Source organism: Cnephaeus nilssonii (genome assembly GCF_951640355.1).
Source record: "Cnephaeus nilssonii genome assembly, chromosome: 8".
NCBI classification, from domain to species: domain Eukaryota; kingdom Metazoa; phylum Chordata; class Mammalia; order Chiroptera; family Vespertilionidae; genus Cnephaeus; species Cnephaeus nilssonii.
The window spans coordinates 9,436,396-9,455,373 of record NC_137079.1 but is presented as its reverse complement, the minus strand read 5'-3'; the positions used below and the strand labels follow the sequence as shown (position 1 = coordinate 9,455,373).

At 40.8% G+C, this 18,978-nt stretch overlaps 1 protein-coding gene across 4 annotated transcripts; it reads right to left on the bottom strand.

Annotated features, from left to right (window-relative positions):
- Positions 1–725: 725 nt before the first annotated feature.
- Positions 726–18,197, bottom strand: TLR3 (toll like receptor 3). Of its 4 annotated transcripts, none has more exons than XM_079779045.1 (5): positions 17,903–18,197; positions 9,992–10,444; positions 7,142–7,333; positions 4,475–6,327; positions 726–4,221 (listed from the first exon to the last, which is right to left on the bottom strand). In XM_079779045.1, the coding sequence occupies exons 1-5, from the start codon at positions 17,906–17,908 to the stop codon at positions 3,993–3,995; spliced, it is 2,733 nt and encodes a 910-aa protein (XP_079635171.1). In that variant the 5' UTR covers positions 17,909–18,197; the 3' UTR covers positions 726–3,992. The 4 variants fall into 4 exon arrangements, with proteins under 4 accessions (XP_079635171.1, XP_079635170.1, XP_079635172.1 ...); XM_079779044.1 differs by lacking the exon at positions 17,903–18,197 and adding an exon at positions 17,395–17,484; XM_079779046.1 differs by lacking the exon at positions 17,903–18,197 and adding an exon at positions 12,752–12,879.
- Positions 18,198–18,978: the final 781 nt, after the last annotated feature.

Sequence of the window (18,978 nt, the reverse complement as noted above, 5' to 3'; positions counted from 1 at the left end):
AGTCCCTTTGACAAATAATCTAAGGTAGACATTTCAATAATTAGACATTGTCAAATAACTGGCACCAAATCCCCCTTCCTCATTAATAAATCGATTGTATCTACTACTTATTACAATCTGAAAGGTGTCATTAGTAGTTAAAACCTAAATAAACACCTAGATTTATTTTAAATGCAAGGTTGTTGATTCAGCTGTGTTTGGGTTTGAAAGTGAAAATCAGGAAGAAGGAGTTGGAGGGAACAGATAATATAATGACATCTGAGTGCATCCAAACAAGTCAATTCACTGTGGAAATTCATAGGTCAGACCAGCATCCTTTTCTACACGCCTTGTCTTGAACACAAGGGAGAAGGACTTCTGAGGACAATTAGAAAAGACATTCTTGGGAAGTTGCTTCCTGTTTAGGTCAAACACAGGTCAAGGCTCACAGCTTGATTAGTTTTACTTATATTCAGTTCAACAGATCATCCTTGTGTATCCTGACCTCTTACATATTAAGCAATTTTTAAAAGATTACACTTGAACTCAATTTAAATTGTGGCCATTTGATTGTCTACCTCATAAGCAAATACAGAACAGAATAAGAGCAAAGTTACTTTCTGCCCTGCTTTTCACGATTTGATGACATCGATTCATAATAATAATTTACTTATAATTATTTTAATGAAGTTGAGAACATTGAAACATGACAATGTGCATCAAGAAAAAAAGTAGTTGTGGTTTTTATTTAATGATTCCAAAACAAATGTTAACAAAAACATTATAAAACAATTGTCTCACGTGTGAGTGTCCTGTGTAATGCGGAAGTGGAAAGAAGTCCTCCACATGTTCACGTTGTTGGGAGACAGCAGACTCTCAGAATCATGGTTCAGTGGATATGACTTTTTTCAGGATTATGTGAATTTCCCCCTGAAAACACTAAACTAGTTAAATCACAGTTCCAAAATGGGGCATTTCTAATGCTCCCTGAGCTCAACAAATACATGCTTTAAAGATAGAAATGTACTCAGCTGTATAATTTCAACTCTCTTTTACATTTGAATACCAGAACTAGAAAGGTTTTAAAAAGCTATTCATCACAGTATGGAGTTTCCTCAAAAAACTGAAAATGGAACTCCCATTTGACCCAGTGATCCCACTTCTAGGAATATATCCCAAGAAACTAGGAACACCAATCAGAAAGGATACATGCACCCTTATGTTCATAGCAGCACAATTTACAATAGCTAAGATTTGGAAACAGCCTAAGTGCCCATCCGCAGAGGAGTGGATTAAAAAATGTGGTACATCTACACAATGGAAAACCACACTGCTGTAAAAAGGAACTCCTACCATTTGCAACAGCATGGATGGACCTGGAGTGCATTATGCTAAGCAAAATAAACCAGTCAGAGAAAGACAAATATCACACAATCTCACTCATTTGTAGAATATTATTAACAACAAACTGATGAACAAAAATAGATCCAGAGGCAGAGAAGCACTAATCCGATGGTTAAACCTCAGAGTGAAGGTAGGGGAGGGTGGAGGTAAGAGGGAGAGATCAACCAAAGGACTTGTATGCATGCATATAAGCCTCACCAATGGACACAGACACCAAGGGGGTGAGGGCATGAGCTGGGGGCGGGGTGGGGGGGGCAATGGGGAAATAAGGACATATACATAATACAGTAATCAATAAATAAAGAAAAAAAAAGCTATTCATGTCTATTTCCAATAATTAGACTCTTTTTATGTAAAACAAAATAATCATAAGAACTAATTTATACCTAGCATATTATTTTGTGGTACAATAATCTGTATATATAAAACCCTAATATGCAAATAGACCAAACAGTGGAACAACTAAAAAAACTGAACAACTGGTTGCTATGACATGCTCTGACCATCAGGAGGCACGCACAAAACATGGCGGGCATTGGCAGCAGTGGGCAGAGCGAAGAACATGGTGGGGCAGTGGACCAGGTGAGTGGGGGTACCAGACCAAGATGGGGCACCAGTTGCTGTCATCGGGGCGAGCCTCTGGTGGTTACTGAAATTCTTTGCTCCCACACGCCAAGGTCCCACCTGGTCCTCACACCTGCTGCTGGCGCTGACCCTGCTCGCACCTGCTGCCAGTGCCAGAGCTGCTGCTCAAATCCGCTGCCAGCACCTGGCACCGGCCCCGATCACTCGGCGCCATCAGCGGGTGCGAGCGGTGGCTGCTGGCCCCAATTGCCCCTCAAGGCTTCTCCACCTCCACCTGCTCCTGACGGGTGATCGGGGCTGGCAGCTGCCTCTCACACCCACTGCCGGCAACGGCCCCGCTTGCACCCACTGTTGGCACTGGAGCCGCTGCTCGCACCCCCTGCCAGTGCCCAGCGCCGGTCCCAATCACTCGGCACCATCATTGGGTGTGAGCAGCAGCTGCCAGCCCCAATTGCCCTGAGGACTTCTCTACCTCCCCCTGCTCCTAAGGGGTGATCGGGGCAGCAGCCGCCGCTCACACCCACTGACGGCGTCAGCCTCAATCTCTCTGCACTGTCAGTGGTTGAGAGCACATGGGAGCAGCGTAGCTGGAGTGGGGCTGCCTGCAGACCTGGGACTGTGGTGGGAGGGGCCAGGCGGGAGTGCGGAGGATGGGCTGAGACCCACCCCTGAGCCCACCACAGCCTTGTGGCCCACAGTTCCTTTCAAGGTGCATGAATTTGTGCACTGGGCCCCTAGTATAATCTACTATCTGAAGGTATAAACCATGATCATCATCACTGAATACATGAGAATATTTATGATTTTTTTTATCATCATATTTTTAAGATCATGAATCATGAATCAGTGGGACCAAGTCATATGGCCAGGGCTACCTCCAGAGTCTGTGAGCAAGGGAGGACAAGATCTTGTTTTCACAAAGCCAATCTACTAATTAACCTTCAAGAAGTAAGCCTTTCTGCAATTACTCTAAGTAAGATAATTATTTCTTCTAACATATTCTTTGGCAGGATTTCAAATATTAAGAAAATATAAGTATTTATTAAATCATTTGTTTTATTAAGTAATCAAAATTATTAACAAATGATTTCTGCCCTACAGTCTGCATATTAAAATGGTATTTAAAATTTTAACAAAATCAACACTGGGATAGGCACTACTAAAATACAGGCTTTTCAATTGGAAAATTACTGTAATTAAACTTTAAAAAATATGGGTATATATTTTATTGTTTATAATTGAAATACCATTGTGCCCATTAAAACAATTATTTTTTTATTCTGAGTACATAAAAAACCTAAATATAACTATTACAAACCCTCACATAACTCTTACTTCACTTAAATAAGGAATATTTTTAAACTTTCTTACGTTTTCATTGGCCTCAATAACCAATCCTACCTAATAAAATGGTAATATGTAAATTACCATCACTCCACTACACCCAGGATTAGGCTAGAGGGAGGCGCAGGGGGCGGGACTCGGGTTGGCCAGGGTAGCCGATTGGGCCGCTGGCGACACGAGCTCAGCGTCTGCACCATGGCTGTGCTGCAGAACAGAAGGGGCCTCTGGGGCAGCGAGCTCACGCCCTGCCGCGGACCATCAAAAGCGGGGGTGCCTGTCTGCTCCAGCACCAGGCCTTTCGGAAGCCTCCGCCGAGCTGGAGGCTTCTGAAAGGCCTGGTGCACCAGCGGACAGGCACCCAGCTCCACTGCGATCGAAAGCGAAAGCGTGTAGGGGACCCTACACGTGCATGATTCAATCATGCACTGGGCCTCTAGTTATATATATTCACTAATAGGGAATATTCCTATATGTTTCTTTTGGGTCAAATTAAGTCAATTGGTAATAAAAAGTCTGAAATAAGGAGATATATTTCCATAGAAGAGAGATAACTGTGATCTAATACCCTCACCTATAAAATATAAACTAACAGATTTACACTGTTTTCAAGTAAAACTTAAATTTACCATGAAACTTTTTAAATTAGGAAAGTTACTCCTTTGTTTAATTTTTAAATAAATCTAATGTACTGAATTTCTAGACCCAAGTGCTACTTGCAATTTATGATGAAAGGCATTTTTCCGTTCTTTCTGAACTGGCCAGTTCAAGATGCAGTGAGATTTAAACATTCCTCTTCGCAAGCAGAGTGCATGGTTCAGTTTATAATCTGGAATCTCCTCAAGAAAGATCAAGATAATGGAATCTAGGTTTTGTTCAATAGCTTTCTGAACTGCTTGGTGCACCTTGAATCTAAGTAAAAACAAACAAGCAAAAACACAATAAATTGAATTAAGTTATACATAAATATACAATTTTTAATAGTCAAAAGCTCTAAAATCTAAAATTCGCCTTAGAATTTACTTTGATCTCTCACTAAAAATCAGGTTATATTTTTTCTTAATTTTATTTTTTAAATTCTTTGAGTTGTGAGTAAAATGTTGGTAATATTGAAAAGCTCAAGTAAAAACAGGTATATACTTCAATTGTCACAGTGTTCACCTACCTTTTGCATAATGGATCTTTTAATAGATGCTGTGTTATAACAAAAATGGTTTTCCTGCTTCTTTTGATGCTATTAACAATTGCTTCAAGTTCAAGGACACCTGCCTGAAAGTCCCTTTCTTCCAGACAAAATCTGAGAGTTCGATCTTGTTCTTCCATTGGGGAGAAGTTCTCCCAGACCCAGTCCCTATCTTCATAGGCATGAATTATATACGCCACATAGTCAAACTGCTCTGGCTGTCTATCCATTTCCTTGAAACCAAGAGCTCGATGCACTAAAACATTCCAGTAGAAGGATATCCTCCAGCCTTCGAAATGGATGCACAGTACAATAAAGATAAAACTCAATAAGATACTGGTATTTACCATGAAAAAGAGTTTGAAGGGGGCACTGTCTTTGCAGGGTGATATATCAAAAAGCATCACTGGAAAACCATGATATTGAGGCGGGGTATTGCAGAGATAATGGCTTGATAGCTCAGAGATATTGGTATGGGTAGCATTGAGCCAGGTAACAAACCAGGCAATGCTTTCACACGTGCAATCAAACGGATTAAAGCGCATATCTAAATTACTCAGGTTCCTGAAAGCTGGCCCGAAAACATCCTTCTCCACTGATGTGATGAGATTCTTCTGAAGGCTCAGCGACTTTAGAGATGCCTGCTTGTCAAAGATGGATGGTGGAAGTACGTTTAAATTATTCAACCCTAAATTGATGCTCTTTAACTGAAGCAAGTCCTTGAAGGCCTCTGCTGGGATCTCATCAAAGCCGTTAGACTCTAAATTAAGGATGTGGAGGTGAGAAAGACCCTTCAGAAAATTAACAGGACCACCAGGATTTGCTTGTTTCCAGAGCCTGGCTAAGTTGTTATGCTGCAAATCCAGAATTTCCAGTCTGTCCAGACCCTCCAACAGTTCATCATTGATGTTGGCTATGTTGTTGTTGCTTAGATCGAGGATGGTCATATTGGCAAGAGGGCGAAAAGGTGAAGGGGAGCTATCCAGGTTTTTGAGGGCCACCCTTCGGAGCATCAGTTGTCGAAGGCTTGGAACCAAGGCGAAAGAGCTGCTAGTCAGTTGCAGGTATTTGTTGTAGGAAAGATAGATTTCAACAATGTTTTCTAGACCTCTCCATTCCTGGCCCGTGAGTTCCTGCCCAATGTCATTAATGCCGAGGTCGAGTACCTTTAGGTGGCCCAACCAAGAAAAAGCACCCCTCTCTATTTTTGAGATTTTATTTCTTGTTAGGTTGAGCATCAGTAAAGGAGAATGAGCAAGTGATACAAATGTTTTATTCGTTAAAGTTTGCAAACTGGTGAAGGAGTTGGCTAGACTTAAATAACGCAGCTGTGTGAGTCCCGTGAACATATTGCTTTTTATGCCTGGAAAGTTGTTATTGTCCATGTTAAGATACTCCAAACATGTGAGCCACTGAAAGGAAAAATCATCAATCTTGGGAGACAAAGCAAGGGAATTGCTTTGTTTAGTAAAAGAGCATCTCAAATTCAGGTATTTCACGTTGAAAAGCCCATAGAAGGAGCGAGGAGACAAATGTACTATGTTATTATACTCCAGAAAGAGATATTCTAGATGTGGAAGCCATGCAAAGGAATCATTGCCAATCACATTTAATCCATTATAGGAAAGATCGAGCACGGTGAGGTTTGTCTGCTTTAGTCCAGCGAAAGTCGTATTGCTTGTTCTGTACAGCTGGGTGCCGCTCAGGGAGAGAGTCTGAATGCTTGTGTTTGACAATTCCTGACAAAGGTTCTCAGTGAGACTGGGGCCCAACTGGGCATTGTTCAGAGAGAGACCAAACAATTTTCCAATTGCATGAAAACACCCTGGAGAGAACTAAGGGTGGAGGGGGAAAAATAGGTTAATAACCAAGACATACTATAGTTTGTATGAACCTTGCAACACAATCTGTTAAACACAATGCGTTACTGCAGTCCCCTCCCCTTATCATCACCTTCTCTGGGTTTTCTCTCCATCCCTCTAATGCACATCTCCTTATTCTGCACCTGTAACACCCAGGCCTTGCTCCAACCCTGCCCCCCCCCCCCCGCCCACATCCCTCCCCTGGCCACAGGATAACTTCTACTCAGCATCCATGGCTCAGCTTAGATGTCACTCCTGCCGGGGTCCTTACATGCCTGACACTGTGCTACATTGTCTAGCACACAGCCCTACGAAGTAATGTTTATTACACTAACTTTATACCTGGAGAACCAGAGTAGAGAGAACTTGAATAATTTGCCTGATCGCACAATTAATAAGAGAGAAAGCCCAGAGGAAGGCAACTAACTTAGCTCTAAAGCCCGTGCTCTTAAGCATCACACTATGTTAATTCTTTCAGAGATTTTGTAAGATAGATGGTATTATTTCTACTTTACATGTGAGGACCCAGAGAGGTGAAGTTCCCCAAAGTCAAAGTACTGATCTATAATGGAAGGAGGATTTTAAGCCACTTCTGTTTGACAGCGGAGCCCTAGCTCATAATTGCTACCCAACTCCCTTTCTTGTGAGGGTGACATCAATGACCAAGAAGTCAGTGTGAAGGATTTCGGAAATCTATAGGGATTTTTGGATTCTTATCCATGTGACACAATTACGGACTACCCACACTTAAAGACAGAACACGAAATAATTTTATCTCACTTCTTACCTCTTTAATTTGATTTGAAGACAACTCTAATTTTTTTAAAGAAGAATTGCCAAGGAAATCAAGTTCTTCACGTCTTAGTACATGAATTTTATTATTCGATAATAGAAGTTCTTGGAGATTTTCCAGTTGGAGTTCAGTTCCTAATTTAGTAGACGATAAGCCATTATGAGATAGATCTAATTTGATTAAATTCTGAGAGAGAAAAAAAGTACATGTTAAAGTCTTGCCATCAAAAATAGTTCCTCTAAATCAGGGGTGGGGAAGGGCCATTGGATATTTATAATATCATTCACATGCTATACAAAACTATCAACTTAAACATTAGCCTGCATATTTGATCAAACACTTAACTAACTCACTTCTAGTGCCTTGGCAGGGCCAGACCAAATAATTTTATGGACCTTATACAGTCTGCAGGCCAGATGTTTCCCACCCCTGCTCTAAATGTATGTGAACCTTAGAAAGAACTGAACAGCAAAATGTCATTTCTCTATTATTCTAGAAAACTGACAGTAGGAGTAATAAAAATCTTTGTTGAGATTGAAAATATTATTGTTGCAAGGATTTAGTTCCTTACATCAAGAATCACTTTATTTCTCTTACTGAAATAAAAAAAGGCTTAAACTTACTTATTCATGACATAAACAATAGTCATAATAAGCACGCATTTACATATCTATATATATAAAAGCCTAAGCAACTGGCTGACCGTTTGACCGACCAGTAGCTATGACATGCACTGAGCACCAGGGGGCAGACACTCAACCACAGGCATGGAAACATGGAACAGACTGATAAATCTCAGAGGAAAAAGGGGAGAGGGGAGGACGGGAAGAGATTAACCAAAGATCTTATATGCATCCTAGAGGACTTGTGCACCGGTGGGGTCCCTCGGCTTGGCCTGTGCCCTCTCACAATCCAGGACCCCTCAGGGGATGTCAGATAGCCAGTTTCAGCCGAATCCCCACAGGCCAGGCTGAGGGACCCCACTGGTGCATGAATCCATGCACCGAGCCTCTAGTTTATTTATAGTAAACTTATATTTATGATCTAAGTAATATTCATGTGGCTTTTTAAACATATAGTGTCATACATCAGTCTTGAAACTAAACAACAGGAAAAGAGAAATGTTTTCTTAAAAACTATGAGGCCCAGCTAGTGTTGTTCAGTGGTTGAGCATCAACCAATGAAGCAGGAGGTCAGGGTTCGATTCTTGGTTAGGGCACATTCCTGGGCTTTGTCCTCATTGTGCAGTATGCAAGAGGCAGCCAATTGATGATTCTTTCTCATCATTGATGTTTCTATTTTTCTCTTCCTCTCCCTTCCTTTCTAAAATCAATAAAATATATTTTGAAAAAGAACTATCAGTAGAACTTTGTCAACCATGAAATTCTAAGAAGATTTTTATATTGAGCAAAGTCAATAGCTATGTAAACTTTGCATCATGTCTAGTAGAGAATGTTCACTTTTGTTTGTTTTGTCAGGGTTGTGGGGTGTTTTTTCACCCTATGCTGTTTTTGAACATGTATGCTACAAACTCAAGTAAAGGATAAGAAAACATTGATATATGTTAGGGCAAAATCTTATGTCTATTAAAGAGAAAAACACTTTTATTTTTTTTTAAATAATGATAAAATTTCCCCCAATAATTACTCCAACCGGATATTGAGGTATTTGTGTCCAAAGATATTTTTTCCACCTCATAATCTAAAAAGGCCCCAAAAGAAGTTTCAAATAGCTTCCAAGCAAATCATTTTATAAAAGTTTCTAAGCATATTTAAATAAGTATGTTATTTTTGGCATCTGAGGTCAAGAAATGACCAGTTGGTTATAAGTCCATAAAAAGAAGAAAACAAATAGTTTTGAAAATGGCTTTGGTTTGGAAAAGCACTTAATAATTGTCTCAAATTTAGAGATAATAAATACAGGATGGGGCACGAGTAGGTTTACAGTTGTGAGTACATGAAACACAGTTCATTCTTGTATTATTTATTAATTGTATTATTTTTTCATATGAGCAACCATCAACCTACTTTAGCTCTACCCTGTACATTTTTCACAGACTGAAAATTCAAGCAAAGTACTAAAAGGAGAAATGTAAGCACTTATTGGAAAAACAATATTGTGAGATTTCTAAAATCAAGAATAGATAACTTTAAGTTGAACAACTTATCATGTATCAATGTGTTAACCTTATTTAAGTCAGAATTTGCACTCAACTTTTTTTTCATTATTTCAGGTACAAAATCAGCAGCCTTGAAAGGGTATTTGCTGTGCTCCTCATGGGATGTTCTGATTCATCTCTGATCCCTACCTCTTGTATCTAAGAAAGTTCTATTTCTAATGGGAAGAAGCAAGAGAGGCAGAGATCTTTAAAATTAAGATTGAAACTGATTTAAGCCCTAGACAATTAGGCTCAGTGGATAGAGCATCAGGCTGCAGACTGAAGGGTCCCGGGTTTGATTCCAGTCAAGGCCGCATACCCAGGTTACAGGCTTGATCCCCAGAAGGGGGCATGCAGGAGGCAACCAATCAATGATTCTCTTTCATCATTGATGTTTCTCTCTCTCTCTCTTCTCTTCCTTCCTCTCTGAAATCAATAAAAATACATTTTTACAAAAAGAAAGAAACTGATTTAAGATGATATTTTCTTTTTTCAAAACATTTCTCATGATAATGGCAATATTTGTGTGTGGTTCCCCTCAGCCCCCCAATTTGGGTAGATCAGATTTCGCCTTCTTCACTCATATATCTAGATATTAAGTCTAAGGATGTATACATGACTTGAAACCTTAACATTAGATAACATACTTTTCATTTATTATATGGAAATAAACATTTTCATCTTACCTTCAGGTTTTTAAAGGGATTATTTTGAATTTTATGGATTAAGTTGTACCTAAGATGGAGTTCAGTCAAATTCCGGCAGAAGATAAAGGTTTTGTCAGAAAGTTGAGATAGCTCATTGTGTTGGAGGTTCAAAATTTCCAACAAGGAAAGTTTTTGGCACAATTCTGGCTCCAGTTTTGAGATGGAGTTAAATCCTGCATCTAAGATAGTAAGTTGACTGTATCTTGTAAAATTGGCAGGCGGTAATTTTCTGAGTTGATTATGGGTCAGATTCAGCACTGTTATGTTTGCTGGGAGGTCATCGGGTATCTGAGTCAACTTCAGGTGACTGCAGTCGGCTACTTCATGCCGAACGGCACATCTGCTGGCAGAAGATGTACACTGCATCCAAAAGGGCAACAGTCCCAAAAAGCAGCAGATATGACACAGCAGATTCCGGCTCATGATCCCACCCTATAAAAAAAAAAATTAAAAAGCAATAAATTACATTAATAACACATGTTTTCACATGCATTGGTATATTCTTAGTAAAATATATAACCAAATGTATCTATGCATGATTTTTTTACTATAACTTCATGATATACAAGTATGTTTTTTTTATTTTTAAAAAAATCTTTATTGTACAAATTATTACAATTGTTCCTCTTTTTTCCCCCATAGCTCCCCTCCACCCAGTTCCCACCCCACCCTCTGCCCTTAGCCCCCCTGCACTGTCTTCATCCATAGGTGTATGATTTTTGTCCAGTCTCCTCCCGCACCCCCACACCCTTTTCCCCCCAAGAATTGTCAGTCCACTCCCTTTCTATGCCCCTGATTCTATTATATTCACCAGTTTATTCTCTTCATCAGATTTTTTATTCACTTGATTTTTAGATTCACTTGTTGATAGATATGTATTTGTTGTTCATAATTTTTATCTTTATCTTTTTCTTCTTCTCCCTCTTCTTAAAGAATACCTTTCAGCATTTCATATAATACCGGTTTGGCGGTGATGAACTCGTTTAGCTTTTTCTTATCTGTGAAGCTCTTTATCTGACCTACAATTCTGAATGATAGCTTTGCTGGGTAGAGTAATCTTGGTTGTAGGTTCTTGCTATTCATCACTTTGAATATTTCTTGCCACTCCCGTCTGTCCTGCATAGTTTCTGTTGAGAAATCAGCTGACAATCGTATGGGTGCTCCCTTGTAGGTAACTGTTTTTCTCTTGCTGCTTTTAATATTCTCTCTTTGTCTTTTGCTCTTGGCATTTTAATTATGATGTGTCTTGGTGTGGTCCTCTTTGGATTCCTTTTGTTTGGGGTTCTGTGAGCTTCCTGGACTTGTAAGTCTGTTTCTTTTAACAGGTGGGGGAAGTTTTTGGTCATTATTTCTTCAAATAGGTTTTCAGTATTTTGCTTTCTCTCTTCTTCTGGCACCCCCATGATTAGTTGTTGGTACACTTGAAGATGTCCCAGAGGCTCTTTACACTATCTTCATATTTTTGGATTCTTTTTTCTTTTTGCTTTTCTGGTTGGGTGTTTTTTGCTTTTTTGTATTTCAAATCTTTGACTTGATTCTTGTGATCCTCTAGTCTGCTGTTGGATCTCTGTATATTATTTTTTATTTGTCAGTGTATGCTTAATTTCTAGTTGGTCCGTTTTCATATCCTCGAGGGTCTCGCTAAGTTTATTGGCCTTTTCTAGAAAATTCTTGAAAAACCTTATAACCGTGGTTTTGAACTCTATATCCATTTGTTTGCTTTCCTCCATTTCTTTCATTTGCAACTTGTTTCTTTGTCTCCGCATTTTGGCTGCTTCCCTGAGTTGATAGAGTGGCTTTGTGTGCTAAGTGTCCTATAGGGCCCAGTGGCTCAGAATCCCCAGTTACCTGAGGTGGACACTCTTGGTGCACCCCTTTGTGGGTTGTGTGCACAGTCTTGTTGTAATTAAGCCTTGATTTTTGTTGGTATCACTGGGAGGAATTGCCCTCCAGGTCAATTGGCTGTGAGGATCAGCTGTGTCTATGCTGGGAGAACTTCTGTGCTAGAAACACCCTTATGAGACAAGACTTGCTTCAGTGGGGCTTTGGTGCTCACTGAGTCTGCCCCCTGAGTGTGTCCCTTATGGATCTGAGGAGTTGTAATCTGCATGGTCCCACTCTGACCCCTGGGTACACTGGCTATTGGATCTCCAAGGAGGTGCTAATTTAGCCTCTGCCTGAGGCCACCCAGCAGGAGCTATGGAGAGATCTGCAGATTCCTCTTCTTTGTTTGGGTTTTGGAGGTGTCCAGATGAGGCCCAGCTGTGAAGCAATGCAGGCTGCTCTGGGGCCTTGGGCCTTCTTTTGAAAGTTCTGGGTCTCACTGACTCAGCTGCAGTTTGTTAGGTAAGTTTAGAATTCAAAGGACCAGGCCATTCATATGCAAAAGCCTCTGCGCTCAGCTTGGATGGGGCGGAGTCTCAGGGCAGAGCAATCAGCAATGGCTTCTTGGGGCAGGATCTCAGGGTGGAGCAAACAGCAATGGCTTCCCATCAGCCCTGTCCTAAGAGGCCCCTGGGTCTCAGTGTCCTGCGGTAATCACTGCAAGCACCTCTGAGAGAAAACCGCCCTCGAATTCACCCACTGCCAGACAGTCCATTTTCTCCCCAAATGAGTCTGGGTCCCCAAAGTCTCGCCCAGAACTGGAGTTCAGAGCAGTTGGGAGATTGTGTCTCCCTGTGGATTGAAAAAGACAGCTGCGTACTCAGTTGTCAGCCCTCTCCGCATGCGCCTCCGTACCTCTGCCTTCCTCAGCTCCTGTGAGTCTCAATGTGCTTTTCTCTTTCCTTCTAGTTGTAGAATTTCCACTCAGCCAGCCTTCCTGTGGTTCTGGATGATGTCCATTTTGTCTTTTAGTTGTAGTTTTGAAATTGTTGTGCGAGGCAGCAGTTTAGGCGTTTACCTATGCCGCCATCTTGCTTTCTCTCCTACAAGTATATAGTATACAAGTAGTACATTATATGGAAACTAGTGGCCCAGTGCACAGATTCATGCATATTGAAAGGAAATTAGTTAGAAAAAATATTTGAATATCACTATTCGCCCTTTCTCTATAATAGAAGTGTCAGAGGTGAAAGAAAATTAGTAAGATGTAAATGAAAATAATATATAAATTGATTAATAAATAAACAATAACAACATGATATAACAACAACAAAGACATGATATGAAAACAAAAACAATATATAAAAACAACAAAAACATGATATAAAAACAACATTGATACAATGACTGATAAATTGATTAAACTTATTCTAATATCTCCCTGTATACCACATTAAGAGTAAAAACATTTTCAGAGTGCTTGAATAATTTCCCTTGTGATGAAGGATTTACAACTTTAACTTTAACGTCACATGCTCTTTGAACTCGAGAGAAAGCAACATATAACTGACCATGTCTGAAAATGGGTCCAGGTAGGAATATTCCTACTCTGTCTAAAGTTTGTCCTTGTGATTTATTAATAGTCATCACAAATGCTGGCATCATGTGAAAATTTACTCAAATTAATTTAAATGGGAGGCCAGTGTCAGAGGGGGACAAATCAATTTTTTTATCACTAATTTTTTAAAAATATGCTGGGTATTCTGGAAAATTAATGCCATTTGGAGAAAATTTGCCTTGGCTACAACATTGAGTAAATTTTCCATCAGATGGTTTTTCATCAGAGAAATTTAGGGATAGGCAAATTTGACATGTAACAGTCCTTCCACCACAACTGTGTTTGATAATTGCATCCTCATTTACCTCATTTTTGCTATAAAGGCAGTTCCTACCAGTATTGTTGATGGCTATTCTTCAGACATATTCTGTTGAAAAAGTTGCTTTCTTTCAGCCTCAGAGGTATGTTGTGCCAGTGGTCAGTCTTCAGATACATTCTGTCAATGACCCTGGCTTCCTTTGGCTTCAGAGGTATGTTGTGGCAATAGTTGGTCTTTAGACATATTCTATTAACAATTTCGGCTTCAGAATGTCAACAAAAACGTGACATCATTACCCAGTGCCCACAGCCACAGTTTCCAGGCTAGGCTGGGCTGTGGTCCGCATTTTGCACCATGGGGTCTTGGCAGTATCGGCTGCAATTTGGTGGACTGTCACTCCAGGGTGGTGGTAGAGCCTATTCCCACTTGGGAGAAGCGGAGGGTTGCTTTGTGGGCACCAGATCCGCAGTGCTATTTCTCTGAGTTTGTCACTGCAGCTCCCGTGTTGAGTGTCTGCCCTCTGGTGGTCAGTGCACATCATAGTGACTGGTTGGACAGTCGGACACTTAGCATATTAGCCATATATGTGTGTGTGTGTGTGTGTGTGTGTAATTCAAACAGCATAGAAAATACAAAACGGAACATACAAACTCCCTCTTCACCCTTCACTTCCATTCCCATGGCAATGACCTAAAGTAACCTCTTGATAGTGTCTATTTTTAATTCTCATGGCCACCGTCACAAACCTAAATAATATGCTTATGTTACTATTTCTTCATTTACCAACTTTAAGTATTTTCTTCCCATTCTAAAGATAAGGAACTTAATTATTGTGTTTCATCATTGTCGTCACAATTTTTCTTTAGTTATTTTTAATTTAATTTAGTCTATTGTTGCAATTATAATTTTAAAGACTATACTTAGAATTCTATCTATTGATCAACCAACTTTAGACAAACAATCTCTTGACTCTTCACCATGTGATACAGGAAATGTGCACCCCTGTATTTTCTACACACTTCTTCCTTCCTTGCATTTCCTAAAACAGTCAGCTATAACAGATATACAATGTTAGCATTTATCCTAAAGCTATGATAAGTCAGATAAACCTGGTCTAGATCAATTCATAAAATCTAAAGTCAATAGATATCATTTACAATTTTGTGATAATATAAATGACCGTTCACTGCAGAATCAGTAAGACTCGGAGAAACACAGCCATTAAGAGAACAAACCCTGGAATTACACCCTCTGAGTTCTGATCCTGGATCTGCTACTAGATAGCCTGGAGCAAGTTAATTCATTTCTCAAGCCTTGGTTTTCTGGTCTTGTAAGTAGAGATAATTAGAGTCACTCCTCCATAGGTTGTTACAAAGGTTAAAAGAGATAAGTCAGTGTCTGGAACAAAGCAGGATTTAATGTTACTACTATTATTATTAGTCAGTATAATAATCCATGTTGTATAAAGTGGTAATTATAACTATTTCCTATTTTGTAATTATTTTACTTTATAAAGAAAAATCTATGCAAAATGAAATACACTGAGTGGCCAGATTATTATGCATTCCATCAGGGTGGAGGCCCAGTGCATTAGAGGCCCGGTGCATGAATTAGAGGCCCGGTGCATGAATTCATGCATGGGTGGGGTCCAGCCAGCCTGGCCAGGGGAGAGGGGACATGGGCAGTTGGCCGCCCTGCCTGCTGGTCGAACTCCTGGTCGAGGGGACAATTTGCATATTAGCCTTTTATTATATAGGATATACACTGAGTGGCCAGGTTATTATGCGTTCAGAGATCATAATAATCTGGCCCCTCAGTGTATATCACCCGACAACCACAGCTCACCATTAAATTGGAAGGAAACAGTAGTGGGAGCCAAGCATGTAAAATACTTGATATTCAGGAAGTGCATGGAGGCTTAGAAAGACGGGAGAAGCCCTTTTAACTCCACCCTGGGTTGGGTGGAGAGCTTCCTTCAGGACCCACGTGGCACTGTCTTCGCAGGCGGGGAAGCAGCCAGCATCCTCCCTGAACAACCACATCGTTTAAGGAGGCCTCATTCCTGTCAAAGTCCTCTGTTTTTCCATTTCATTTTAAAGAATGAAAAGAAAGTCTCAGGTTAGGAGGCATCCATGGGACATCTTACCCTACTACTTGGTCTAAAGAGTGAAATTAATAAATTTAAGCACTTGCTAATACAACAGTCACCAAATCCGAGGCCTTTAAAAAAATTCTTTTGTTTGTTTCTTTTAACTGGTGGAGATCTTTACTTTCCCTCTTCTAGGGCACATGTCCGGGGCTTACCTATGTGGCAGGTGGGCAGGTGACCCTCAGGGTAAGTGACCTCTCCTCTTCGGGAGACGCCCAGGCCCTTACCAGTGGGGTTTCCAAACCCCTTTCCCACCCTACCTATTGGCATTTCCCTGGCGAGCAATGACACTTAACAGTTTCTCTTATGTGCTTACTGTCTATTTGTATGTCTTCCCCATGCTCAAATATTTCGCTCATTTATTAATCAGGTTGTTTCTTTTTTATTATTGTTTTATAGTTAATATTGTGTTATATATTAATAACTAAAACAATACTCTTTTAATTATTGTAGCTTTACAGTAAGTCTTGAAGTCAGAAGTGTAAATTTTCCCATTTTGTAACTCTTTTACTAGATTGCTTTGTGGCATGCAATGGTTTATAGGAATTATCTGAAATAATTTTATTTTTATTTATTTAATTATCCCTCCTTATGAAGAAGTAAGTGGTAATAGGAGAGGACATGGTTGTTTTTATTCTATGCTGTGTAACCTAGAAAGATGATTAGAACGTAGCTGGTATTGAATAAATATATGTTGAATAAATAGCTTTCCATGGGCAGTTAAAAATCAGCTCAAGAAAACCTTTTTTTTTCTATGTATGGTTACAAACTTGTTTTGGTGGAATTTGTACCCGCTGTAGTATTTGCTGGTATGATTGTTTACCTAGTTTACCATTTTCATAGTTTTTTTAAAAAATCAATGTATCCTCAAGGTATGGGGATGAATCAATAAAATGATATTTTAACAGATTTTTGTATAAGATCTAAAAGTCATGTCACAAGAAGAATTCCAGATAAGTTTGAATGTAAAATCCTTTTACGTGATTATTCTAGGAAAACAGAACTTGTCTGAGTATTTAAAATTATTCCTTTTAAAATTAGTGGTTTTATTTTTATTCTGCCGTAGTTCTCAGAAAAACAGAATAAATCAGCTTCTATACATTAGCATTCCCATCCAATGGCCTTTACAATGCTGGCACCAAGTATTTTTAAAGCTGCACACAATTTTATGTACACAGGCTCTGAGGAGCGTCACAGCCCGAGCCCGTTGGGGCCTGGCCGTTTGGAGAGCCGGTTCAGGGAGCACAGGACTGTCTCTGTCCGAGCCAGCGCCACACTGCACACTGGTGAGGACACGGAGTCTGGAGCCAGGCTGCTTCGCGTTTCCACGAGCTACAGTTTGGCTTGTACCGTTTAGGGGGATATTTCTCTGTCCCCCTAAATTTGTACACATACACCGTATGCAGACACATGCCAACACAAAGCCATATTGCAAAGCTGGGAGGCAGCTTCCTGCAACTGCTAGCCAAGGCTGACTCCATCTCCATGTGACCTGACCCACATCTGCCCAAGCTAATCGCTGATCCTCTTACCCATCCGAGTGGCTTTCCACTTCTCATCTCCATCCTTCCTCCTTTATTAGGCCAAAGACAGCCTTTTTCTCACACCTGGGAACAGTGGAAGGGTTCCTCCCTTTCCAGCACATTGTCATAAAGTGCCAGCTCATCTCCGCCCCAGCCATGCAGGCTGAGAGAGGGAGAAAAGCTCTCTGAAGCTCACAGGACTTTGTATCTTTAAGACGAAGCTGTAATTTTTGTAAAGGCTAGTGCCAAATAATTTCAGTAGCTACCTTACTGTGCCCGCCAGCTACATGACAAAGGAAAGAAACTTTTTTTTTTCATTTGCTGCATAAAACTTGTTGCTATTATTTGTACTGAGTTATGTACACTTCACATCACCTGCTTGTTTTTTTTTCATGCTCCTAGGTGAGTGATTCTGACTAGATTTCAAGCACCAGAGCAAAGAAAGAGCAAAAAAAATCCTGAAACCCTCGTTTCACCCAACGAGAGATCCTAGCCCCCAGGAAGGTGGAATCTCTACCTTCATGTACTCTGAGGACAGCTGACCGCCCCGTTGTCCAAATCCAGCCGTGTTCCTCGGGGACGGGTGGCAAGTTTGCTCCAATCTCGAAAGTGAAACTGAAGTTAAAAAAAAAAAAAAAGACCTGTTCTAGTTGGTGCATTCTAAGAAGGGCAAAGGAAATAAAACACAATCACAGCAAGAGGCATTGAAAATAGCTCCTTGAGAATATCTTCCGTCTTCTTCTTAGGTGCAGTCCCCTGGGTTTCCTTAAAAGGGGCACAAATTTAGCAACAGAGGAAGTTAAGACGGTGGGACTTCACCCCTCAGTGTGGGCAGGGCCAGTACTAAGAAGTTAATGAATATCTAACTGAGAGGGAATTCCTCTGTTATTAACCCGAGGCTGATGCAAAACTGTCAGAATTGAACAGTGTGTAGTCAGAGGGACAGAGAAAACACTCCGTTCCTAATCAAAGCTAATTACTTCCATTTCTCTAATCTCACTTTCTCTTCTTGGTGACACTGTACGAGAAGTAAGTGCAGAAACTCACCCTTTGATCAGAGAAGAGACCAAGTTTCACAGCCGAGAGGGAGCCGCCTTTCACAGGCAGAAATCTGCGGGGAGCACCCAGACACCCAGAGAAAGTTCAGATTCACTGCTTAGTCTTCCATTCGCTTTACTGACTCCAACTGGGAATGTGCTTGTCCAGAAATGAGCACATTTTTTATTGTTATGATATAATATTATAACTACATAGTGGCCTGGTGCATGAAATTTGTGCATGTGGTGGGGGGTGTCTCTCAGCCTGGGCTGCACCCTCTCCAATCTGGGACATCCCTCTCACAATCCAGGACCGCTGGCTCCTAACCGCTCACCTGCCTATCTGCCTGATCACCTCTAACCACTCTGCCTGCTGGCCTGCTCGTCCCCAACTGCCACCCCCTGCCAGCCTGCTCGCCCCCAACTGCTCCCCCTTGCCGGCCTGATAACCCCCAACTCCCCCCCGCCCCCTGCTGGCCTGCTCACCCCCAACTGCCCCCTCCCTGGCCTGATTGCCCCTAGTCGCCTCTGCCTTGGCCCCGCCACCATGGCTTTG

Coding starts and splice junctions, on each gene's coding strand:
- TLR3 (XM_079779044.1), bottom strand. CDS start 17,427: ATGGAGATGAGAAGTGGAAAGCCACTCGGATGG. Junction 10,445..17,394: donor GTGGAAAGCCACTCGGATGG/GTAAGAGGATCA, acceptor TTTTTTTTATAG/GGTGGGATCATGAGCCGGAA. Junction 7,334..9,991: donor ATCCCTTTAAAAACCTGAAG/GTAAGATGAAAA, acceptor TTTCTCTCTCAG/AATTTAATCAAATTAGATCT.